Raw genomic sequence first — 27046 nt, forward strand, 5'->3', positions numbered from 1 at the left:
AGCCTCTAGTTGGGGGGAGCAGGCATTATTTAAAGACCTATCTGTAGGTAAAAAAAGGATGTGGAGGCTTTGAATGTTGCCAAACTCTGTCTGCTTGTAAGTATGTGCATTGATTAGTAATGTGACTAACACCACCCAATCAAAAAAAGGCAGAAAATGGGGGAACAGACCTCAGAAAATGGTGACCTGCTACTTCAAGCCTGTAGTAATTAGACCATCCTGGTCACGTCTTCTTTGTATAATCATTGGTCAAAAAACAAGGGTTGTGCAAAATTATTTGTGTCTCCTTTTTATATATTTTTTTCTGGAATTTTTAAATTGCATCATGCATCAAGGTGAAAAGGAAAAAAAGATTATAACTGCGTAACCAGCGCATTTCCCTGCCAACCAGACGGAGCACTGGTTAAGCGCCACTGCTGAGCCTGAACTGGTATTGACGAATTGGGTATACTGTGTCCCCTGAAGAAGCCTTCTGGTGAAACGGGTCCGTCGGGTCTTGGTTGCCATTCGTGATAACTACACACAGTCAAGCTCAGTCAGTTAAGTTAAGCTGAACCTTTATTTTTATACGGTTGGCAGAAATTCCAGAAAAAAATATATAAAAAGAGACACAAATAATTTTGCCCAACTCTTGTGGTTGGCTGGGGGTTTTTTGACCGATGATTATACAGAGAAGACATGTGACCAGGATGGTCTAATTGCTACAGGCTTGGAGTAGCAGGTCACCGTTTTCTGAGGTCTTTTCCCCCACTTTTTGCCTTTTTTTGATTGGGTGGTGTTAATCACATTCAAAGTTTCTTTTGCTCGCTTTCTGCAGTACTACTAAGGTTAACTCTAAGCGAGCTTTCCCCTCTTTGTTGTGTATTACATTGATTAGTAACGCACATATATTTGTCTATAGACTCTGAAGTCATTTCTGTGGGTACATAGAGGATGTAATTATTCACATCTACGAATGTCTCTAATCAAATAATTACCAGGGAAAGCAAGCACAAACTTCTCTGGGTACTTTTTTTTTTTTTGGGGGTGGGGGTTGATAATGCAGAAACTACCTGTGTAGCTCTGCTTTGCTTATTGGTACAAACCTTGTAGATAAAACGTACCCATCAGGTTTGTAGCAATAACATGGGTAAGGAGAGGCTATGATTTTTGAACTTATAATGTTGGATGGGAGGGGGAGGATTGTTTGTAATTGTAGATAATTTCCAATCTGGTGGTAGAAGCAATCAGTAATTGAAATAATAAATATAACATTGCCACTTTGATTATTTAGCCCGTAATGTGAGGAGTTTGGACCAATTTTTATTTAGTTAGGGCTTCTTTTACAAAGCCACTGCATCTCAAATAAGAGGTAGTGCATTCAATTCCTATGGCAGTGGTTCCCAAACTTTTTCAGTTCACGGCACCCTTTGTATCCGTGCAATTTTTCGCAGCACTCTCTCTCCCTCCCCCCACCAAGCCACATAGGTCTCCACCCCCCCCCCCCCCCAGCTGCACAGTTCTCTCTACCCTCCCCACCACACATTTTTTTCTACAGTATTTGTGATTTGTTCCAAAGACCCCCCCCCCAAAAAAAAAAAAGCTATTTATTTTTTTCTGATTGCCCTCACCCACTCATTACTGTAAACATTATTCCAGAAAAAAAAGCTATTTTAACTTTAAAAAAACTTACTTACCAAACCAAATGAATGGCCCAGAGAGGAGAGGCAGAGGGATTTAACACCTGTCCCCAGCTCAGCCCACACAGCAAGCTTACTCAGCACGGCAGTGAGTGCCTTCTGGGAACGGCACTGGCAGGCTCTCCTACCATGGTTTAACCCCCTCTGATGGCTGGCTGAGCTAAGTGAGCTGAGTTTGCAGTGCTGAGCCTATCTCTAACGGCCCGGCTTGGAGTTCTGAAGTCCTGCCTTGGTGCCATGGGGCAAGTCGCAGCACGTGACAGGCTCCTCCTGTCCTCCTCCTTCAGCTCCTTGCTGCAAGTAACACTTCCGCAGTGGAAGTGCAGCAGTCGGCCATTCCTGCCTGCAGCCTACCTGATGACTGATGAGCACTCTGGGCTAAGCTTGGTAGCTAAAGCCGCGGGCTGGGCACATTCGGGGTCCGAGGAAGTCCTGTCTGTGTCTCGTTCTCGGACCCCTGTTGTGGAAGTTGCAGCAGGCTCCTCTTTTATGCTGCAATGACTTTGCTTCAGGCAACAACATTGGGGGGGGGGGGGGGGGGGGGGGGGAGGGGGAGCTCAGTTCAGGAGATGGAGGCAGCCACCATGTGCTCCTGTTGCCATGCCAGCATGCCTGCTAAACTAATGCAGCCAACCAGCAAGAGGTACACGGGAGGGAGGTCAGGATTTGCTGCGACACCCATGAAAGTTTGCTGCAGTGCATGAGAGTGCCACGGCGCACAGTTTGGGAACCACTGTCCTATGGGCTTCCTCCCATTTGCTGTGCAGGAATCGCTAGTTCGGCGGCGTAAAAGAAGTTTTTACTAGCACTCAATCAAGTGACTGAAAATTTTGTGTTGCTACTGAACTACCACACAGGCATGATCACTGTAGCAACCATAACACTTGAGTGCCCTTTTAATAAAGTAAGTTACATGTTTCAAACATTAACACATAACTGTAAAGCTTTTGTCTTAACTGTTGAAGACCTGTACAACATCTTCCCATACAGTGTTTACATAGAGAAAACCATTTGCCATGTGTTAACTATATTACAGATAATGTTGGTGCATGTAATGTCAAATATTGAGGTGGTGGTAAGTGGTCTGCATTATCTGCTGCAGTAATCATTCAGTGCATGATAAGTTACCTTGCATTAACTGCAAGGCACAGTCCAAGCTCATTGTAAGCCTGTGTCTCCCCCCCCCCCCCCCCCCCCCCCCCTTCTATGGTATGCTTTCTTGGCCAGATTCTGTAAATGGCCTCTAAAATCTAGACGTATCTGATTAATGCATCTAGTGCTATTCTGTATAACGTTACTAATGTAAGGATGGTGTATAGAATAGCACATAGGACCAATGAATGCACATAAATTTGAGTAATGCCCCCGACACACCCAGGCGGCACCCTTTTTCAGCTGTGCACATTGGAATTTACGGGCACCTCTTTTTAGAATACGCCTAAAATGAAGTGCAGGTAAATTCTAATTATTGCCAATTAGTGATAACTGGTTATTGGCCAGTTAGAATCACTAGCTTGTTACTCAATTTAACACACAATACTCGCCACGCCTTATATAGAATCCAGGGGTTAATGCATAAATTAGCATGTCCTAAGTTTTTCAAACTATCATGGTAACTGTTACTAAGGCTATGCAGTAACAGCATATACTAACTTAAAAGTTTTAACACACTTAGTTAACGGACCCTTTAGTTTTAACACCAGGCATCTGAGGTTCCTGCCAGCAGTTCAGTGTTCAAGTAGTTAGTAGCAAATGTAGAGCCTCATGTAGTGAAGTGCAGCTTTTTTGCAAAACAGGATTTGCATGTTAAACAGCATCATAATTCTGGTAGATGTGCAAATATGCCAAAAATACTGGTTTTGTGCTATTTAACATGGGGAAACCCCTTTTTTTTTTAAAGGGAATGGGACTTGATGTACTGCTTTTCTGTGGTTTTTGCAACTGCATTCAAAGCGGTTTACATAGTTTATACAGGTACTAAGGAGCTGCGTTGAACCCAGTTCCCCGGGATCAAAGTCTGCTGCACTAGGTTTCGCAAAAGGGACAAGCTTTGTTTTTTTTTTTTTTTTTAATTTATTTATAACCATTTAAATTTTTACAAGTGATAAAACAACTTGCTGGAAATACAGAGAAAGTAATACATAGGAATTATTTCAGTCAGGTAATTCTATTCTCTTCCTTAGACCACTGAATAGGGAGAGTGAAACAAGACAAGGAGATCAATTAAACAGTAAACAGAGAAAAAAGTGGTATTAACCTGATTGTCCCCAGATATTACTCGTCTAATTCATTATTCCACATTGATCATCTGGTTGGCTTCTTCAAAGCCAATACGGTGTATAGTCAAATCATTTCATTGAAAACTTACTTATTGTCCAATATTAGTTAGAAATAATACATCTGATTACATTCTTTCTCTTTTAAAAACCAGAAGTTATTTAACAATACATATACTTAAGTCTCTAATTCAAATCCCACTGATTAAAGTAATCCCAGTTTTCATAGGCTTCACTCCTTTTAAAGTAATAATTGAGGAAATATTTCTGAGGAAATCTTTAGGAGGTCATACTCGGAACTCTGGGAAAAACAATAATCTCGATATTAATCATCTATAATAATCATTTTATTATTCAAAGTTTCTGGTCTATTATCATTTTCAAAATCATAACTACTACTACTACTAACTAGCATTTCTAAAGCTCTACTAGGGTTACGCAGCGCTGTACAATTTAAACATAGAAGGACAGTCCCTGCTCAAAGAGCTTACAATCTAAAAGACAAGAGAACAATCTAAAGACAAGTGAACAGATAATCTGATAGGGTGGATAGATTGGGCCATTTCATATTTCTAGAGCGGTTAGGCGCCGAAGGCAGCATTGAAAAGGTGAGTTTTAAGCAGAGATTTGAAGATGGGTAGGGAGGGGGCATGGCGTATGGGTGAGGGAAGATTGTTCCAGGCATAGGGTGAGGCAAGGCAGAATGAGTGGAGCCTGGAGTTGGCAGTAGTGGAGAAGGGTACTGAGAGAAGGGCTTTGTCCTGTGAGCGGAGGTTGCGGGCGGGAACATATCAATTTTTCACTCTCAAAGGGTTCAGTTAAATTGTCCATGTAACTCTCTAATAAAATTATATCTGAAACAAAATTATTTACTGCCACCGTTAGGTCCCGAAGCGCCTTCCAGATGGTATTCAATGCATCCTCCACGGGAGCCAAAAACTCCAAGTTGATTTCTCTTAGGTGTTTAGGAGTGGTTCCGCCGATTCGGGTTCTGCTGTAAACGTCCTCCGTTTCAGCATATATGCCTCTAACTCACTCCTCCACTCCTTTGGACATGGTGGTTGAATAATTCGGGAGCGATGGAGTTGTTTTTTCCAGGTCCAAGAGCGTCAACGCTCCTTCGCCGGCGCTAATCAAAGGACTCACCAACCCTTTCATCTGTGGGCAGTTCGTTGCGCAGTGGTCCCACAGTTGCTGCTCAGGGGACAAAACACTGGCCATTGGTGGCTGACCGCCGGTTGTCCCCTTCCTCTCAGTTAAGGTAACTGCAATTGCAGAGAGGAAATTTACGTAAAGAATACGAAACTTCAGAGGGCAGCTGGGCCGTTGGGCATACGAACTTCAGGTTGCCATCTTACCACTCTCCCAGTTTGGGACACTCTTGGTCTGGTTTCTCCTCAGAGGCCTGTATGTTATGGGTAACCCTTCAGCATAGCCCTCTGAGTCATTGAAACACAAAAGCCCCTCCACCACTACAAGGTGGTGTCCCTTTGGAGGGGGGGAGAAGCTTTGTATTAAATTTTCACACAAGGTTTAGCCCCCCCCCCTCCGTTTATAAAGCCATGCTAGCGACTACTGGTGTAGTAATGCCAACACAGCCCATTCACTTTGAATGGGCTCTGTCGGCATTGCCACGTGGCAGCAGCTGCTAGCGCAGCTTTGTAAACAGGGGGGTAAATGTTTCATTTAATGAGCTGCTGAACTAGAATATCTTCCAAAGTGTAACTTATTAATGACATGTTTTTCAAAAACAAGCACACACAAAAAAAAGCTTATTTTTGTGTGTGCCTGATTCTAAAAATAAATCCTTGGAGGATCATATGATGCACTGAGCATAACAGATGTCTGTTTAGTGCTCTAGGAGCCCATTTTTGAGGGCATTTAAATTCCAAAACACACCAGAAATAGACAAAAGAGACGCTGACTTTATGGACAGATTTTAGAGAGAGCATGGCACGAGATGTCAACTGCTGGAGCAAAATTTACTCATGACAAGAGGAACGTCAGTGAGGATAAGATGATGGACACCAGTCAGGCCTTTGCTTTCACTCTTACAACAGATCAACTGGCTCAGCTAACTGCAGCAGTCACCAAGCATTGGTGCCTAAATTAGAGCGCCTTTCCAAGCAGCTTGACACTTACCATTCACTTAAAGAGCCACTCATATTGCGAACTGGAGAGTTAGAAGAGATTAATTTCGGCGCTCGAATTTCTTATTTGTTTCACGTGCTTACTGATGATGGCCACATCAAACCATTCTCCGCTTTAAACAGGAATTTGGATTATTGGACACAGACCTCTGTAGTTATATTCAACTAGGACATTATATAAATAGTTTACCATGGGAACCCTGTGTGAAGATGTGTGAGAAGAGCTGTCTTCAGCGTATACACTAGGAGCACAGACAGCAAGGTGTTCCTTTGTCTTTCCATAATCATCACATCACAGATACAGTTGTTGAGCTAGATTATGGTCATTTGTCCAACGCATGGAGCACTGATCTTACTATGAATCTTTCTGCCTCAAATTTTCAAGAATATGTGCTGACCGGCTATGTTGCTTATTGAGAATTACAGTACAAATTCACATTGACTACATATTGTTCCAGATAGAGCTTATTACATGCATATAGCCACTTCTGATTGTTGCCCAAAATGCCATGCCCCACAAGCGACATTAGGGCACATGTTCTGGAGTTGTCCCCTCATTTCTGTTTTTTGGCAAAGCTATTAACTTCAGTTTCTATTATTTGGACTTGTAGAATTCATCAGGATCCTTTGTTACTGTCACAACGCCTAGACACCCACTTGGGGTTACCCCGCAGCCACTCAGAGGGTCTATCCCCAGCACAGCTCAGATCTGCCTGCACCTGCCACTCGTGCTCTACACTAGCACCTTCCTCCCACTGACTGGGTCACAATTGCCTCTGGGCAAGTCTCCTGCTCTCAAATTATCCCCAGTGATTTCTAGGTTACCTGGGCCACACTCCCAGTGATCTCACAGTTCCCAGAAAGCACTCACTCAATACACAAACCACTAGGATTCTTTATCAGTCCAGACAAGCAGAGTGAACAAACAATTATGTTTATTCTTTTAAAAATATTGAACAGTAGAACAGAAAAAAGTGCAATCGGCAAACAATAACAGGTAACTGAAATATGGATCAATTATAATATTAACTAACCACTTGTATACTGTCAACAGTACCTGGGAAGATCAGGATATATAAGTGTTCACAGAGCCTTAGCAAAAAGATCTGTCTCTCTTCTCCCAGCATAAGACTGACGCAATAACCAGCAACAACTGCTGGGTAATTTCAAACTCGAGGCAAATCATAGTCAAGTCAACAAGTTTTAAAAGTGTACTGCTGCTTGCTTCCTGCTTGTGTTAAAGAAAAAGAACATTCAGTTCTCTGTACGTACAGCAAAGAAACACCACCTTATGGCCAAATAGGAGAAATACATTTCTGGACATAATTAAAACAAGAAAATATCTAATACATTTTACAGGCTTAAAACATGCTGTTCCTTCACAGTTACTTTTTCATAAGCCTACCATTACCCCTCCAGTACTTTGCGATTTGAGGGATTTTTTTGGCTAGATCAATATTGATAGCGAAAAAACTTATTTTGCTTTGTTGGCTTTTTCCTACAGCTCCAAAGCTGCAGCAGTAGAATCCTATATAATAAAACGCACCTCCAACATTCTGAAGCTGACTGCATGGCTGAGGCATTCCTGCTCTCTGTATCCATCTCCTGAATTGACATCACGTACTTCCGGGTTCATCACAAGCAGAAGTGACCAACCACACGAGGTTTCTCGGCTTCAGAATGTTGGAGGTGCATTCTATTAAATAGGATTGGTCAGTTCCTTGAAGCACAGCCAGAGATCAGCGTCCTGCACAGTAACGCTCAGACACCAGAGAGAGAGGGGGGAGAGGTATCTCTGTTACACACACACACACTCTCTCTCTCTCACAGTCATGTCTTTCTCTCACTCTCATACTGTATCACATTCACTCTCTGTGTCACACAGTCACTCACACACTCTCTTGGTCTCATACACTTAGTCTCACAGAGAGTCTGTCTCTCACACACACTCTCTCGCACACACTGTATCTGTGTGAAACACACTCTCTCTCTCACACTGTCTCTTACATACGCACTTGCACACACTCTCATTCTCACACACATTCTCTCTCTCTCACAGACACACACGCACCCAGACTCACTCTCTCTCTCTCACACACACTCACACGTTCACTCTCTCTCACACACAGTCACTCGCACATACACTCTCTCAAACATACACACTCTGAGGAAAACCTTGCTAGCACCCGTTTCATTTGTGTCAGAAACAAGCCTTTTTTACTAGTAAGTACATAAGTGTTTCCACTTGCACCTGCCTCAGGGCAGACATATTAAGGAATGACATCTCTGACCCTTAGCAGCAATGGTAGAAGTTGGAGAACTGATAGCCCACCAGAGCATGAGGCCTCTGCGATGCACCAAGATACCTTTGATTTGGGCCAGCGGACCCATTCAATTTAAGTAAAATATTTTATGATAATTAGCCATTAGGGCATAGAGATGAACCAGGAGATTAGTTGCATCCTGTAGCTAAAGTTCACACACAAAAAATAAGGATACTTTTGAACATTTTTGTGGATTATTACATGGAGCTCATAGATACTTTTGATTTTCTGTTTGTTTAAATGTCTAAAGACAAAAATTCACATAAGCAAAAATATAATAGAGTTTAGCTGATTTTCTGTTTAAATGTCTAGCCATTTTTGAAAAGATGGATTTTTTCTTATACTGGATTTCTCTTTCTGGTGCCTCAGACCTAAATTTTTTAAATATTCTAGCTCCCTAGAATATAAATGACAGATGATTTAATTGTAATACAATACTGACCTTTAACGAAATGTAGAAATCACATTCTCTTTTGTAACAGCTGCCATTTTGATCCATATTTGATCATTAATTTTTTTTTTCTCCAGGCAAAGCCTATGGCTCTTTGTTTTTGGATCACACTAAACTTGTAAATTGCAAAGAGTGCAATGTATTGAGGGTAGAACAGTTGAATATTTATACTTGTTCATGATTACTGTAATACTGCCATTGATGTAATATGCAACATTAGAACAGAGCTTGTTTTTATTGACTCGTGCGCGAGTTCATTATAACATTGTTGTCGATTTTGTCTTGGTAGGTTTGTCGAATGGCTTCAGATTATTCAAGAACATGTGCAAGTCCTGATAGTATACAAACGGGTGATACCCCTATTGTTTCAGAGACATGTGAGGTTTATGTTTGGGGCAGCAACAGTAGCCATCAACTAGTAGAGGGTACACAAGAAAAAATACTTCAGCCCAAGCTTGCACCAAGCTTTTCTGATGCACAGACCGTGAGTGATTCTATACTTTATTTTTTTGGCTTTACAGTAATAGTGCAAGGCAAGTTACATTCAAGTATAGTAGGTATGGCATTTCTTTGACCTATTTACATTTCACTGCTTGCTGTTTTTCATGCTGCAGTTTAGGAAATTAGACTGTAATGGTTCTTGCATTTGGAAACATTTGAGAGTACAGAACTCTAACATTTGTTAGAAGGGGAGGAGAAGCCTAATGGTTAGTGCAGTGGGCTTTGATCCTGGCAACCTGGGTTCAATTCCCACTACAGCTTCTTGTGACTTTGGGCAAGTCACTTAACCCTCGATTGCCCCAGGTACAAAAACAGACTGTGAGCCCTCTAGGGACAAAGTACCTGCATATAATGTGTACAGCAGTGCTATATAAATGAGTAGTAGTAGTAGTTGTGTTGATCCTGGAGATAACAAGTTTCCTTGCAGGTTGTAATGCCTATTGAAACAATATATGTATTATGTTACTTTGTATTTTTTACATGCCTTTTTTGCTGTGGCACTGGTGACTTGGTACATGTTAAAAGTATCTCTTAAATAACAAGATGTGTAAGAAATACAGTGCTTATCCAATAAATAAGAGTAAACAAATCTGATTGTAAAAGGAAGTAGGGCATCGCCTATATATATATATATATATAAGAGGATTGTGGGGCTTTTTCCTCACTCTGCACTGAATCATGCAGTCTTTTCCCCCAAAACAAGATTGACCTTATCTTTATGGTACTTGCTTATGTCCTATCCTTCATAATTCATAGCTACTTCTACGAAGAACAGTAAGGTATTTCTGGGGGGTAAAGTAGTGTTTTCCCCATGTAAATGTACTTTTAAGTTATCACCCGCCCTGAATATGGACAAAAGTATGTATGTTTCTCAACAACATGCACTTTTATTCATATAGAGATCGTTTTAGAAAGCATTTTGCTTTGGTGGTGGAATATGCATGTAGAGGAGATAGAGTTGTGATATACATAGAGTATCTGCATATGTTTACAGTTGTTTGGAGCAGGTGTAAATTTGTGAGGATTTGTGTGCTGCTAGGGCTGGCTCTAGGTACCTATTATTTACAAGAGTGTTTTTTAAATGTGGGCACCCTTTTATAAAATACTGTGGAATTGTTCTCTCAGAATGTAACAGCCCATGTTATCTTGTTTAATAAGGCAATATATACATTTTAAAATATAATTTAAATTGTGCAAAACTACACATTATTTTGTTTCAAAAAATGAACTGTAGACATACCAGATGTAAGTACGGTATCTGTAGATAGTTTTGCATTAAGCAGTAAAGGAAGTCTACCTTTATACCTTTAGCTTTGATTATTAGTAAAAAACTCCATAGGTAAAAAAAATATCTGCAGTGCTTTCATCAGCACAATGATTTGGAGTACTGCCTCATAATTTGTACCCAAGATTTTGTGCATAGAAATGATGCTTATAGCTATATTTTGTCCTCTTTGTTTAGTTATAGTTTTCTTAGTTTTAGTTTGAGCATTTCTGCCCTGCTTCTGTCCCACCCCACCTCCCATAGAGGCTTGAGGCAGCTTACATCATTTAGGGGCCCTTTTACTAAAGGGTGATTTAAAATCTGGGCATAGCAAATCCTAACATGGGACTTTTTCTCGCCTTAAGTTCAGATTTTACGTGGTCTTTTTAAAGTATTTTTTTTCTTCTACGTCAGGTGCTAATGTTGCCATGAGCATTCAGTACTTGCAGAAAGTTAATGTGGGAGCACTTATTGCCTCCTGTTTAGGAGCATTAATCAGTTGGCATATGATAATCCTAATGTGCTAGCTTGTTAACGCTTCCGTGCCCATTCTCCACCCATAACATGCCTCCTGGGGAAAAAATATTTAAGTAACACATGTGTTAGTGCACGCAAGCAGGCAAAATACCGCAAAACGCTTTGTGTTTTACAGTACCCTGCTTTTATGCACTAAGCACGCATTAGGATTTAACACCCTTTAATAAAAGGGCCCCTTAAATAGTAAATACAGTGCAATCCGCTTAAGTGCAAGGGTCTGGGACCAAAGAAATACATGCAGTTAACCGGAGCGTGCGCTTAACCGTTGTGACCCAAAAAAGAAGCTTGACATCTGATAAACATATGTGCAGTACTGTTTATTATATGTACAGTATACAGTCTCCGTTAACTGATGTTAGGCTTACTTGAAGTAATCAGTTATAGTCCTCTGTACACTATTGTGTCTGTGAGTTCTATAGACTACGTCTGCCAGATGGAAAACTGTCATAGCACTGACATCCAGTGGCCTCCAGATAGGCCTGCACGGTGTTGAGACTCTCTCTAGCGCTCTTGCAAAAGTGACAGGAGGTTGTTAAATTTTGTCAGCATGTGCCTCGCTGCTCATTTCATCATCTGTTTCATCATCAGCCGTTGCCTGCGTGTAGGCGCATATCTGGACATCAGTGCTGTCAGCTGTTTGTAGATCTTAATCAACAGCTACGTAGTGATGAAACTCCTCTTCAGTAATACCGGCTGGGATGTCAATAGCCTGTTCATCTGACACGTTTGCAACAGCTGCATCTGTTTCGTCCCTCTCCACATCCCTAACAAAGCTTTCCTGCTTGTAGCAGTTCACAATGGTTGCCTGTGTAACATGATTCCAGGCTTCTTTCTGCATATGTAGGGAATCCAACAGTGATAGATTATGAGCCAGTTCAACAGCACGTTTATCCTTGCCAGTCTGGTCATCCATAATGCTCATCAGACAATGTAGCACAAGAGCCCGATAATGTTGTTTGAAATTGGCTACTATGCCCTTATCCATAGGTTCCATCAGAGAGGCAGGAAGACCACCTTGATGTTAGCCTGATATCATCACTGTGTGCAGCACAATTATCACAAAGCAACAAAATCTGACGCTTTTGTGCCTGCATTCTAGTGTCTAACTTCTTTAGCCACTGCTTCCAAATTTCCCCAGTCATCCATGAATTTGCATTAGCCTCGTATGACACAGGAAATCGCTTAACATTCTTGAAGCAACAGGGCTGTTTGCTCTTTCCAATGACGAGTTGTTCCAACTTCTCACTCCCATCCATATTGCAGCAAAGGAGGATCGTCAGTCGGTCCTTCGACGTTTTACTTCATGTAGTTTCGGCTTGTTTGAATGCAAGTGTTCCATCAGGAATTGCTCGCCAGTAGAGTCCGTTTTCGTCAGCATTGAAAATGTCACGAGGTGCAAACTCGTTGAAGATGGTAGGAAGAACTGAAACAACCCAATTTTCAGCCCCAAAGTCATCAGCGTCTTGTTTTTCACCATGCTGTTTCTTGAATTTTATGTTGTTCCTCTCCTTCCATCTTTCCAACCATCCAACAGTGGCTTTGAATTCAGTTAGTCCAAGACTTTCAGCTAGCTGATTAGCTTTCTCCATAAGCAGTGGACCACTGACAGGAAACTGTCTGCTCCTGACTTGAGAAAACCACCAAAGAAGAGCATCTTCTACCTCCTTAGCTTTTCCCGCCTGTTTCCGTTGTGGATTTGTATTGTTTTGCCAGTCTTTCAGAAGCTGCTTCAAGATACGTGAAATTTGACTGGGATTGACACCATATTCTTTAGCAATAGATGCTTGACTTTGAATAGAAGTTCTTCAAAAATTAAAAAAACATTCAGCCAGTGTTAAAGTCTTAAAGTTGCGCGACGACTCCAGTGTACACTCTAACAACATTCTTTCGCTTATTCTGCCTGTGGTAGTTAACCAACGAGATTTCATATTTACCACCCCTTTGTGACACGCCAATCGGCTTCCATATTCTGTGCGCACGCTTATGCGGAGTCTTTCCTGCAGAGGAGTGGTCTTAAACCATGCATATAAGCGAATCTTGCACTTATCAGTGGTGTGCTAAACTGAAGTTTGTCCCCATAGAAATTGATGGCGCCAAAAATGGGACCGAAGTACGGCATGCAGTTAAACAGAGCATGCGGTTATCTGACGTGCACTTAAATGGAGTGCACTGTATATCTTTCTGATACAATAATCTCCTAGCTAATTGCAAATAAATTAAGATTTTATAGACAGTGATCAGAAATCTAAATTGCACCTGAAATGATTCAGGTCACTAAATATGAAGGAAAAATATTCAGAACAGTACAGAACAAAAACATATATGTAAAAACATTAAACAAGTGGCTTCTTCAGTCAAAGGAAGTACAGCAAACTGTTAGACAAAAATATATGTTAAATTGGTATAGAAGGGAGTGCCTACAAACTGGGAAAGCTAAAATCATGTAAAGGTATTATGGGCTATCCATTGTGTACAAGTGTTCGATAGGTTCAAGCAGAAGGAATCCAAAGGAGCCCAATATCTTTAATGAAAGACAAGATTATGATGTTTAAGGGCTATAGAGGCTTCATATTTTTTGATGACCTAGATATAGCTCCACCATTCGGTGAAGTATCTTTCCAATTACAGAATATGAAGTACAAAGCAATGGCTAATGTGGTGTTAAATAGCTTGTGATGATGATCTGGTAGAGAAATAATATCACAGTCTTGTGTGAGAGAGGCATGTTCTGTGTGAGATTAAATATCTGAAGCTTGTACATTTTTGCAGTAGAATATCATATGGGGACAGTGAACCTAAGTTAGATGATCAGGACCAACAGGTGGAGAATTTTGTTTGGAAATTTTTGCAAGATGTGCTGGAGTCTCCTAGCTTTCTTAACTAATTTCACAGCTGTATTATGAGCATGTAACAATAAATTACAGTCATCCAATTGGAGAATTTGGAAGGATATTCTATTTTACCAGTTTAAAGAGAATCTGGAGTGTTGGGTATTTTATTAGATTCTTCATTGTCAATGGAGCCGCAAGTAAATAATCTAATTCGGAAGGCCTATTTTAAACTGAGGCAGTTTAGATTGGTTCATTGTTGCTTTTTATGAGATTGTTTTAGGATTATAGTTCAAATATGTATTCTTTCTATCCTGGATTATTGTAATTCCCTATATTTAGGAGTAGCTATAAAATATGTGTAAAATGCAGCTGATCCAGAATTCTGCAGCCAGATTTTTTTTAATGAATTTTTTTAATAAGTCAAAGTTTGATCATGCTTCCCTTTTGTGGTTGGAATTGACCTGGTTGCCAGTTCAAGCAAGGATTGCTTTCAAAGCACTATGCCAAATCTCTGTTTGTGAAAGATATTCCTGAACAGAAACCAATCTTTTAGAATTTTACAATCTAATACTAGGGGGTCCTTTTACTAAGGTGCGCCAAAAAATGGCCTGTGATGGTGTAGACACCTGTATTGGATGTGCACCTTTTTTTTTTTTTTTGGTTAAAAATGGATGTGCGGCAAAATGAAAATTGCTGCTGCCCATTTTGGGCCTGAGACCTTACCGTCACTCACTGACTTAGCGGTAAGGTCTCATGTGTTAACTGGGCGGTAATTGTCAGCTATGTACAGTGCTGATTATTGCCTGGTTAGCGCTGTGTTCTGGAAAATTTCTGGCACGTGTAGCAGATGTGCGAAAAAATGAAATTACCGCCTGGGCCACACGGTAGTCGGGCAGTAGTTCAAAATTGACGTGTGTAGGATGCGCGTACGCAGCTTAGTAAAAGGGCCCCTAGGTGTCAAGTCATTAAGTTTAGCTTTACCTTCTGTTACACAAATTAGATTTGAAGCTGTTTTCTCTCATTCGGTTCATTTTCTTGCAGTTCAGCTTTGGAATTGCCTTCCCATTGATCTTTGTGGTTTTTGAGGCATTTTTGAAGTTTTTGTAAGGCTTTAAAGACTTATTTATTTTCAATGTAATGAATGAATTTTTTTTTATAATTTTTTGTTTTCTATTTGTAACGCCTGTTGGTTGTATCAGATTTTTATTTGTTGTTTCCTGCCACGAATCCTACTCGAAGAGTTGGCGGTTTATAAGCCTCCTTGTAATGTAATGTAAAAAAGAGGTCAATGCTTGGCAAATTTTTTTTTTTCTTTATCTTAGAATTTTTTGTTTCTTCTTAAATTTTGTTTCTGTGGTGCCAGATTTATTTGTATTTCTTTAACAAGTATTATATGATTTTTTTTCCTGAAATTGCATAAATAGATAAAAATAATAAAGGAACTGTTCAACTCCTGTGTGAGGAGGGAAGGCCACAGCCTGGGATGCAATTAGGCACCTGCCCTGTAACAGGTTCAAAAGGCCCAATTTTAGCATCGGCCAGTTGTCCTACCTTCTAATCACATTAACTTGGTGGGTGGTGAGTGAGAGAGAGAATGGGTGGTGGTGACTGTTGCTGGGAGGAGACCTAAGCTGTTTCCCAGTCTAGCCGCAGAGTTTTTCTGCTCTCTCCATGCTTGACAAACCAGCTTCAGGGGAGGGATATTGGGCTGGACACAGTAGCCACTCTGTATGCAGCTGTTTTCTTTCTTCTCTGTTCTCATTAGCTTTATCTTCGCCCATCCCACCCAGCATCAGAATGGTTGCTGAGTTATCTTTGGACTGAAAGAATGGGCAAGCGAAGGTGGTGGTGTGTGTTGCATCATAGGGATTGGTCATGTCAGGGGCATACAACAAGACCATAGCCTTTAAGACAGGGGCAAGGCTTACATGGCTAGTTGTCCCATTGTATTAGCAGCATTAAAAGGAAGTGGCTTATTGTTTACTCCTTAAAGAAAGATGTATTTGTGAGAGAGAAAACAGTTTGCTTATCCTGCTACAAGTGAGTCCAGATGAGGACGTTAATGCCCCCCAACCAGCAGATGGAGGCAGATAACTCATCAATCACCAGTATAAGGAGTGGTGCAGCCCTGGAACTTGCCTGTGTTTCTCTTTCTCCAGCAAATGGTGTGGATGAACTGGTACAGTAAGAATTAGATCTGATCTGACTCCTAAGATCTGCAGCCTTATGATTTAGTTCAGGGACTGGTGTTGGCTTCTTGATTCACACCATGGATGTTTTCCTGGTGGAGTTCATGGGCTTCTGTAGCCCTGAGTCACAGCCTATGGGCACTCCCTCGGTGTAGCTGCCTGGCAAGGGTCCTATCAGGCCTCTACTGGTTGGGGGGGGGGGGGGGTGGGGTGGCGGAGAATGTCTAACTCCTTTCCACTCTCTCCAGAGCCCTGGTCCAGGACTTTGGCTTATGGGCCCTAGCAAGGGGGTTATGATGCAGAAGCAAGGAGGTCCCGTGTATCCTCTGCTAAAGAAAAGTTTGTGAAGGCCTCAGTGGTAAAGTTGCTTTCATTTACTTCCTTCCTCTTTCCCCTGTGGCTTTCAGCACGGTGTTGGGCTCCTTGACTGCACATGTTTTTAAAAATGTGGATGATAGCATGTTAGATGGGGCTGTGAGTACTTCCCCATCACCCACTGAAAAAAAAAACCCTAAAAAACCTGGGGGGAGGTCACAACAGGGTTGGCAGGCAGCAGATGCCCTGGGAGAAGAAATGCCTACAGGCCACTAACAAGTGAGAGGTGTTGGTGGGGGGGGGGGGGGGGGCACAACTTACAGGATACACCCACTCACCTTCATGCTTGAGCGGGCTTGGCAGGAATAGTTTTGAGAGGCAGTAGATCATGCCAAGATTCGCTCAAGGATGTGATCAACTACTACTACTTTTTGCCTGTGGGAACAATGGCCATCTTGGCTGCATGGTTTCTGTTCACAGTGCCTTGGTGGGAAAGGCCAGAGCAGTTCTGGTATTGAGACTTATTGGTACGATCTCTATTGGCTTACTCGGTGGCAGCAGAGCTCTTTTCAGGACGTGTGTGGTTAAACCCTGTGCTGGTTTCTCAGCTTCCTAGCAGAGCTGTCACGGTTGTGGCCGTGCCCTTATGTTCAGACCTACTGTTTCTCTGTATCTAGCTCTGTGACCTCTCCAGTCTGCCTTTTCCCTATTGTTGTTCTTCCTGTAAGCCAAACCTTGCTTTGGTCTCCCTGCTTCTGCTTCATTTCCTACTTGTGACATCATCAGCCTACTCCTTTATAAGGACCCAGGGAGCTTTCCTATGTTGCCTTTGCAAGAGGTCTCTTAATCTTGTGTTACCTGTTTAGATCATTTCCGTACTTGGCTTTGTTCCTGAAGGTCTGTTCTGTGCTTCTTTGAGTCTTGTGTTTCAATGCTTTGCTTTGTTTGAGTGTTTGCTTTTGTACCTTGATCCTGAAAGCCTGGCTCCGCCGTTGATGTCTGCTGCCTGGCCTTTCCAGCTGTGGGTGCTGGTAAGCACATTGCTTCTTTGTCTTCCCTTAGTCTGCTTAATCCTTTTCCTGCTGTGTTTGCTTCCTGGTTCTTGAGCTGTTTCTGCCAAGTTCTGTTCCTGTTGTGTGTATGAGCCAGGTTCTGTTCCTGCTGTGTGTTTGAGCCAGGTTCTGTTCCTGCTCTATGTTTGAGCTAGTTCTGTCCCAATTTCCTGCTAAGCCAAGTCCCTTTCAGTATCCTGTTCCAGCCCAGCCAAGTCCCTTTCAGTATCCTGTTCCAGCCCAGCCTGTTCGAGAATCCTGTCCCTGCCTTGTTTATTGTCTTGCTTCTGTTATTCTTGTTGCCTAGCTCCTACCCTGTCTTGCCTGTCTAGTTGTGCTTTGTTTTGTCTCTTTCAGTCTAGTCCTGTCCAGATCCACTCCTTGCCTTGTCTTGACCTTTTTCTGGACCCAGTTTTAATCTACTTCCGTGTTTTGCCTTGTCTTGCATTTCTGGGTTCCAGTTCTGGCCCTTTGCCTTCTTTTCCTTGCCTCGTCTGGATCCAGTTCTTGTGTTGTCCATTGTGTTTAGTTACCTTTGTCCTGCCTTGTTGAGTCTGTTAGTTTATCCTAGTCCAGTCTGTTCTGATTCCTGCCTGTGCCAGCCCCGGTGATTTGTCTGCCAAAGCGCCGGCTTTGGTCCAAGGGTTCACCATTCCTCACAGTTGTGACAAGAGCAGGTTAGTTTCTTGGCTGTTTGAGCAGCACTGAGCCAATGGGCCTTAATTGTGGTGAGCTATAATGCAGGGGTAGGTGGGCTGGCTGTGAAGAGGGGGTACATCAAGGCTAGCTTCCTTCTCCCTCCTGCTCCTTCCAAAAGGGGATGTCATAACCTCCAAGATAGGGAGGAGTTGTAGATTGGAGCCCCCTGGCAATCCAGGGTTTTGTTTGGTCTTCTCAATATATAAAATAAAGTAATAAAAAATCCCCAAAACAAATAGAAGACTCCTGGGCAAAGGGGCAACACTAGGAGTCTTGGGGCGTCTTGTATGACAGAGATGGTGTAGTTCCAGTTATTATGGAGTGAATAAGTCAGCAGGTAGCATCAGATGCATGTTAGAGCTTCTCTCAGTTTCCTCCTCTCTCCCAGCTAGGAGTGTAGTGGGAGGAATAGTTTGCAGAACCAGTGTGCTATTTTCCTACCTAGAGGAAGCCTCTCCCAGTATGGTTAGGACCATCTCAACTTTAAAAAGAGTATGGGGGATTACAGAAGTGTTTGTCTTCTGCAGCAGCACTTTCAGTTTCTGCCTAATCTGTTGTTTTGCATAGTAGGAACCCCAGTGGACCTTGGAGGGTTGGGGTACTAGGATGTCTTCCTGGCTAGAACATGAGGGAGAAGGAATTAGCTGGTTTGGCAAGCAGTGGCACATTGTCTGTCAGAAGAGGCTACAGCCTCAGTGGGGAGGTTATTTGAGAGAGCAAGAAAGAGTCTGCACTTCCTCGATCTCTTGGATGGACTATGAGGCACTGTGGTCTATGATGAGGAGTCTTTTGATTCTGGGTGGTCGTAGGCTGTTCCCCCCCCCCCCCCCCCCCCCCCGTTTTCCTGCTGATACATCTCGTATTTGGTGAAGAGATCTTACAGTCTGATTGATTCAGCTGATGATAATAGCCTCAGCATGGCCAAGACGTGGGGTTTTATCTTCCCTTGGGGGAGGGGGGTTCTCCTTACCTGGTTGAGCTGATGTTGAATGAGGGTGCAGTGTCCAGAGACTTACATGGCAGTGAAGTTTGGAGCTCTGTCTTGGACACCCTTGTTGGGGATTCTGATAGCTCCTGAACAGTTCAACTGCTGGAGAGTCTGATACAATGGAGGTAAATATGCTAAGTGCCTTTTTGATGGTGTTTTCCACATTTCCTGTTCAGGTTAGTTTGAGATGGGACCACAGTGTTTTGGCCCAGTTTCACAGGAATGCCAACATAGAGCAGCAGACACAGCTGTCTCGGTTGTGTTGAGCAGCCTCAGCTTCTACAAGAGGTACCAGACCTTGGAATGAGCCCTGGTACTGGGGATCAGATTCTAGAGGCAGACAAGCATCACTTTGGAAGAAGTCTGTCCCTGCCTTAGGACCTTTTTACCAATACCAGTCATGGTTGGCCAAATTCAGGGACCACAAGCATGCTGTTCATCAGCATCTGCCTGTGCTCAGGTAGATAGTCCCGATGCGAGGGGAAGGGGGGGGGGGGGGGTTGGCGAAGGTGGAACTTCTTCTTTTTTTTTTTTTTTTTTTACTGTACTGTAGTGTGGAGCTCTATCTTGCAGCTTTACAAATTCATCTCTGAGAGGTTTGTCACTTTACAAGGAGACCTCCCTTCATGCTCTTGATAGGCTTTTTGGGCATTTTCAGACTGGTAGTGAACCCAAGGGTTTTTGATTTCAGAGAGTCTCATTGTCTTCCAATACTTGGGGTTTATGGAATGTAGCAGTCCCCTTTTCAGTTAATGCCTCACATGGATACCCAGGGTCTATCCCTCCAAGGATTACCACTAGATATTTCCTTTGACAGCTTCACTTCTTTTCCCCTTAGGCTACCCTTGGCCATTCTGCAGTTAGACAGAGTCCCACCTTCCAATCTCTGGCTGTTTAGGGCCGAATATGCAGAGGAGTGTTTGTCTGGTTTAGCAGGTATGGTGTCCCAGTGCATTGTTGACAGTTTAGCCCTTCCTAAATTCTGGAGTGTATGGGACCATGGGTATCTCTTAGAGTGGAGTTTTTTGGCCCTGGGGATTCAAGATCCCACTCCTATTGTATAGATATTTCCTCATCCTCCCTGAGCATGGTTCTTCTGCAGGTCCTAGGTCCCGGGGCAGTGGGTTTGTGTGGTGCACCTTGGACTTGGCCTCATTTGTCTCTCCCCCAGTTCAGTGTACTTTCACGGGAAAGGATACATTTGGGTGGCTGGTCGGGTCGTAGTAGGCCTTTCATTGCCTCATAATGTCTGGTTACTGAGCTTTGAATATGAAGATAGTGAGAAGATTAGGTGCTACAGCACAGGTCGGTTGAGGTCTAGGAATCCTGTGGTACTTCTAGGTCACTCTTAGTGGAGATTCGTCATTTGGTGTGAAGTTTGGGCTCCCTAGAGGGTGTGGTCTTGATGTTGGTATATGGTGCATTAAGGTCTGTAAATTTTTTTTGTGGCAGTTGGTTCCACATTATGCCAAGTCCTAAGTTTTTTGATCTATTCCCTAGTTGAGTTTTCCAGTTGGCCATAGTTATATTGTGAATGATAATCCAGTCAGTGCATGGCAGGTAAAGAAGGTTTGTTTTGTTTTCTGACCTAGTGTTTTCTCTCCTCCACATGCCTCAACTTATTGTTGATAGAGAGTAGCTAAGGGGAGAGCTCTGGTGACCCTTTCAAGCTTGTTGAATCCTTTGCATAGCCCAGTCTTTGTCCCAAATCTTGCAACAGGTTTGTAACCGGGTATGAGTGGTGCTGGCAGGATCACTCCTTTATCAGTTAATATATATCTGCAACCTTTGAGTCCTCTTTCAGGTACTTCTCTGGGTGTTGATTGTTCAGCATGAAGTTCTGTACTATACAGAATCCTTGTCCGCTAGAGCTCTGTAATTGGTCTGTGCATTTAGTTCAGTAATGTTACGTCCAGGCTTAGTTCCATAGCCATAGGTGGTAAACCACAGTTTGGGTAGCAAATTCTTCTTGTGGTTCCTAGTGGTTCTTGTGCCTAGGGGTCTTATTAGGGCCATGGGGGTCTCCCTTCATTAGACTATTTTTATCTGCTCTTCTTAGTGGATAGCAGTGGGGTGGAGCACTGCTAATTGTGTTGGGTCAGGTGGCTGGGGGGGGGGGGGGGGCTTTGGTCTATGACAATCTAGATTCAGGGGGTTGAGTGGTCCTAGGCCAAGCTCAATTGTAGCAGGAAGGCTACTTTTGGGTAAAGTCCAGATCAGTAGTGCATGATAATATGCCTCTGACCTGTTAGTGCTCCTGTGCCCTATCATAGCACTATGAAAGCTTGGATGATGTGTTTGGAGGGATAGTCTGCCTTCCACTCTGGGACCTTAAGGATTTGGTACGTCTCACTCATCTGGACTGGGCTAACAGGATGATAAGGAAGGTGAAATATGTTCTTACCTACTAATTTCCTTTCCTTGAGTCCAGGTAGACCAGTCTAGAACCTGTTCAGGAAGACTGCGGCTGGTGATTTTCTCCCGGTATCATTTAGAGTCTGATGGAACCTCTTGGGCTTTTCTTGGGAGTGATTCCAGAAAGAGAGTAGTCTGGAGGGGGCTGGGATTATGAAATGCTGCTCTATAATGTGATTCCATGCTATTCATTTATATTGTGATTTTGAGTGTTTCAGATCTGTTTTGTCATTAGTATACTGACAAGTTCCAGGGCTGTGCCACTCTTATACTGGTGATGTTGCTGAATCATCAGTGTTCTCTGCTTCCATCTGTTGGTTTGGGAGCCTGACCCACCCATCTGGACTGGTCTAGCAGGACTCAAAGAGAGAAAATTAGCAGGTAAGAACCAATTTCCACCATTGATCCTGTGAGCTGTGTGCCATTTCCCTAGTTATTGAGCTATTTAATTTATGTTGTGTCATGACCATCCACATATAAATAATCTCAAACAAAATGTGTATACCTGATTCTTAGGTGGGTAGGAGAATTAGATAAGATAGAGCGGTGCCCTGTATTGCCTGATCAGTTTTTGATATAGAAAAAGACATCTTAGAAGATTTAGGTATGTATAATTTATGTAAGTAATTGTGATATAATTTATAAAAATTCTGACTGATAGCTCAAATGCATTTTCATGGTGAATTTAGCTAACTTTGATTTTTCATTTTCCTGTTTGTTCTACATTGATATATTTCTTTTTATCGTAGATTGAAGCTGGACAGTATTGTACTTTTGTCATTTCAACAGATGGATCTGTTAGAGCCTGTGGTAAAGGCAGCTATGGGAGATTAGGACTTGGTGATTCAAATAATCAGTCCACTTTGAAAAAATTGACATTTGAACCTCACAGAGCCATCAAAAAAGTTTCTTCGTCAAAGGGATCTGATGGACACACACTAGCATTTACAACAGAAGGGGAAGTCTTTAGCTGGGGTGATGGGGACTATGGAAAACTGGGACATGGAAATAGTTCAACACAGAAATACCCTAAACTTATTCAGGGTCCTCTCCAAGGAAAGGTATGTTTTAGATTACTGTCTGTTTTTAAACTTGTGCTAATATTTAAGAGTACTGTAAGCTAATAGATGTTAGAAATAAAACCTGAATTCCATTACTTTCATTCCCACTATTTCAGGACGAGTGGGTAGTTATGTCCATCGACTAGCAGATGGAGATGGAGCATACAGAGCTGAACACCAGTACATAGCCCCTTGCTATCTGCCCAGTTCCTCAGTATCTTCTTTCTCCAGCAGGTGGATAGACAGACTTTCCTGTCTCTCATCGTGAGGCCCTGGCTCCTGGTCCCAGTGGTGGTCAGTGTGTTTGCAAACATACCTGGTGGTGCTTGGTCACTGTTGTGCATTTTCCTGGGGGTGTTCTCTGCTTTTTGCCCTTCCTGTATTCTGGAGCCAGTTCAGCTGCCAAAAAAAAAAAAGCACTCTTGAGCTTGGTAAGCCGCCCTTCAGTGCAGTGCTTGGAACTGCCGGTTTCTGTTGTTGAGACACAGTGTGCACGGAGAGCTTGGGCTGGAGTGAGCAGCACTTCAGTGAGTCCCCCCCCCCCCCCCCCCCCCAAGGATTCGGGCCTCAGGGTGGTGGGGTGTGTGCCACATGGGCGTGTTTGGGAGTTCGGTGGTACAGCGCTGTTTTGTATTGTGCAGTTTTCTTGTTTTTGCTCGCTTCCAGTTTGGCTGCTTGACTGTGTTCTCACAGTGTATTAAAAAACAAAATACAAAAAAACGAGGCTTGAGCAGTTTTTTTTTTTTTTCCTTTCTCGGTGGGCTCTCTCATGGAGGCGCCTGCAGAGGGAGTGAAACTCTGTTCTTCCTTTGGGGGGTGGTGCTTCTTGTCAGGCCGCTGCACGGTGTGTAGGCTGGTCTCCCTGAAGAGTGAAAGAGCTAGTGGCTGCCTCACAGCTGGAGTTTGACACCGGGTCTCTTTGCGGACGCTCTGTTTGCCTAGCGGGGGAACTGGAAACAGCGTCCATTTGGAGGTCACTGCACAGGAGGTTCCCGCACAGTCTGTGGATGTAGCAGGTGGGGGCTCCAAGCCAGAGGCTTTGTCCTCTTTCTTCACCAGGCTTACCTGTTGAAGCAGTGGGTTGCTCCTTTGGGGTTTCTCAGGACCTGCCCAGGTCTGAGCCTGGGGGCCCTGCTCCAGTGCCCAAGAGGGCTAGGACTGAGGTACTCGAGGAGTCTGCGGAGACATGGTCACAGGAGTCCCCCCCCCCTTTCTGAGGGGGCCTCAGTTTCCTCGGAGGGGCCTTCTTTTCCAGAAGTCTTGGAGGATGGTGAGCTCCCTCTGGGGGAGGGTGATGGTCATCGAGTGCTGTGCCTGTTCCACAGGGAGGACTTGGGTTTCCTGATTTTGGAAGCACTGGCAGCACTCTCCATAGAGGAGCCTGCGGTGGCCTCTGGGGGCAGTTTGACTGGGGACCTTATGAAGGGTCTCAGGGGGCCCACTAAGGCTTTTCCAATGCATCCGGATATACAGGATCTTATCTTCACAGAATGGAGTGTGCCGGACGCAGGTCTTAAGGTGGGATGGGCCATGGCTTGTCTTTATCCTTTGGTCCCGAAGGAAAAGGAAAAGCTTGGAGTGCCTAGAGTGGTCTCCCTGGTGATGGCAGTCACCAAGAAGACCACCTTGCCAGTGGAAGGCGGTATTGCACTGAAGGATTTGCAAGAATGGAAGCTGGAACAGGCATTGAAACAAGCCTTTGAAGTGGCCTCTTTAGGGCTCCAGGCATCTGTGTGCAGCTCGTTTGTTGCCACGGCCTGCCTGCAGTGGCATCAGCAGTCTTCCGCTCGGAGCAGCTCTCAGGCTGCTCGCTTGGAGACGGGACTAGCCTATTTGACGAATGTGGTGTAGGACTTGCTTCGGGTGTCTGCCAAAGGGATGTCGCTCATGTTGCTGCAAGGCATCAGCTCTGGCTGGGGGCTTGGGTGGCAGACACCACCTCTAAGACTCATCTGGTTGGACTGCCCTTTCTGGGAAGTTGTTGTTTGGCGATGACCTCAGCAATCTGGTCAAGGTGCTCGGAGAAACTAAGCCTTGGCGACTTCCAGAGGATAGGCCCCATCTGGTGGCTCGCCCGTCCTCGTAGGCCCGAGCTCAGTTTCGGGACAGCAGAAAATACAGGCCTGGGTGGTGGTCCTTCAGTCAGAAGACATGCTTTCAGCCCTGCCACTCTTCCTTTCGAAGAGACAGGAAGGTCATTGGCTCGTCGGGGAGAATGACGACTGCTTCCCGACAAACTCGATGCCAGGCCGGTCTACCCATCCGTGCCTATCGGAGGACGCCTTCAGGCGTTTGTGGACATGTGGACCACCACCACAACAGACCAGTGGGTGCTGGACATTCTTTGCGATGGCTACAGAGTTCTCCTGCACAGTCGCACCTCTCAAGGTCCCTGTGTCGGGGAGCCATTCGGGCAGCGCACATCAAGGACACGGTTGAGGCCTTGTTGGCACTTCTGGCCATTGTTCTGTTGCCCCCTGCCAAGTGCGGTCAAGGGTGCTATTCCATCTACTTGGTTGTGCCCAAGAAAGAGAGCATGGTGTTGCCCGATTCTGGATCTCAAAGGGGTCAACCGCTGCCTGTGGTTCCTACACTTTCCGATGGAGACCCTGCGATCTGTGATCGCATCGGTGAGACAGGGTGAGTTTCTCACCATGCTCAGTCTCAAGGAGGCATGTCTGCGCACTCTGATTTAGGGACCTCGTCAGCAGTTCCTGCGATTCTGGGCAGGCACTTTCAGTTTCGAGCTGTGCCGTTCGGTCTCACTATGGCCCCACGGACCTTTTCCAAGGTTATGGTTGTGGTGGCTGCCTTCCTGCAGAGGCAGGGGATCCGTCTTTACCTGTACGACTGGCTCCTTCGGGCGTCATCCTACCAGGATAGTGTGGAGGCGATGGCGAAGGTGGTTCGCCTTATGCAGTCTTTGAGGTGGGTGATCAATTTTGAAAAGAACAGAATAGTCCCGTCACAACAGCTGGAGTATCTCAGAATGTTGTTTGACAATTTCTGGGCACAGATGTTCTTGACCGAGCAGTGTCGTGTGAAATTGAGACGTCAGCTGCAGTCGATTCTTCGTCTTCCCAGGCCTTGGGCTTGGGACTCTGTGCAGGCCCTTGGGTCCATGACCATGGCCATGGAAGTGGTGCCTTGGGTGAGGGCACATATTAGGCTGCTTCAATGCTCGCTGCTCAGCTGCTAGCTTCCAGTTTCAGAGGTCTACGGTGTCCGGCTTTCCTGCTCGCCGGCTGCATCACCAGTCCTTGCGTTTGGGGGTACCCTTCCCAATTCTGGAGTGGGAAGCGGTAACGACTGATGCCAGTTTGACGGGTTGGGGTGCTTATTACAGGGGACGCCTGACTCAAGGATCTTGGTCTCTCTGGTGGAGGCGTGGTGGTCCATCAATCGCTTGGCGCTTCGGGTGGTACATCAGGCCCTGGAGGCCTTTGCTCAGTTCCTCCGTGGACTCCGGTTTGGGTTTTCTCAGACAATGCTATGATGGTGGCCTATATCAACAAGCAGGGGGGACTCGCAGCAGTCAGTTGGCTGTGGAATCCAGCTTGTTGATGACCTGGGCTGAGGCATCTGCGCTCTCTCTCTCAGAAGCTCATATCACGGGGTCGCTCAACGTAGAGGCAGACTTCCTCAGTCGACACACTCTGGATCCTAGTGGGAATGGTTGTGTGAGGCATTCCAGATGCTGGTGCAGTGCTGGGGCATGCCGGACTTGGATCTCATGGCAACAAGAGCCAGTACCAAGGTCTCGTGGTTTTTCAGCCAGTGGAGGGAACGGGACTCACTGGCTCGATGCCCTCCTAGAGCCGTGGCCAAGAGAGGGAATGCTGTATGCCTTCCCACCTTGGCCAATGATTGGTTGTCTGTTGAGGAGAGTGTCAGGCCATCAGGGCCAGGTGATTGTGGTGGCCCCGGATTGGATGCGGCAGCCGTTGGGTGCGGATCTGATTTGTCTCCTGAACGGGGGTGCCTCTCGGACTCCCTCTGGATCAGGGTCTTCTCCGTCAAGGTCTGGTGGTCATGGAAGATCCCTCCCACTTTGGTCTTAAGGCATAGCCCTTGAAAAGGCTCGCCTGAGAAAGAAGGGTTATTCAAACTCCATCATCGCTGTTCTCCTTCAGACCATGAAGCAGTCTACTTCCTTGGCTTATGCCCTTGTGTGGCGTACCTTTGAGGGCTGGTGTTCTGAGCGGGGGCTGGACTCCTTTACTTTCTCTGTTGGCCACATTCTGGCATTCTTGCAGGCGGGGGTGTGGAAGGGCCTAGCGTTAGGGTCCATGAAGGTCCAGGTGGTGGCACTTG

At 44.4% G+C, this 27046-nt stretch overlaps 1 protein-coding gene across 1 annotated transcript in view; it reads left to right on the top strand.

The window, feature by feature from the left end:
• HERC1 (HECT and RLD domain containing E3 ubiquitin protein ligase family member 1) overlaps nucleotides 1-27046 on the top strand; it is a 736289-nt gene that overhangs the window by 37308 nt on the left and 671935 nt on the right. The window contains exons 5-6 of the mRNA XM_030188195.1: nucleotides 9170-9364; nucleotides 22421-22732. Of these exons, the coding sequence (XP_030044055.1) occupies nucleotides 9170-9364; nucleotides 22421-22732 (507 nt within the window). The remainder of the gene's footprint in view (nucleotides 1-9169; nucleotides 9365-22420; nucleotides 22733-27046) is intronic.

Source organism: Microcaecilia unicolor, chromosome 1 (assembly GCF_901765095.1).
Source record: "Microcaecilia unicolor chromosome 1, aMicUni1.1, whole genome shotgun sequence".
NCBI classification, from domain to species: Eukaryota; Metazoa; Chordata; class Amphibia; order Gymnophiona; family Siphonopidae; genus Microcaecilia; species Microcaecilia unicolor.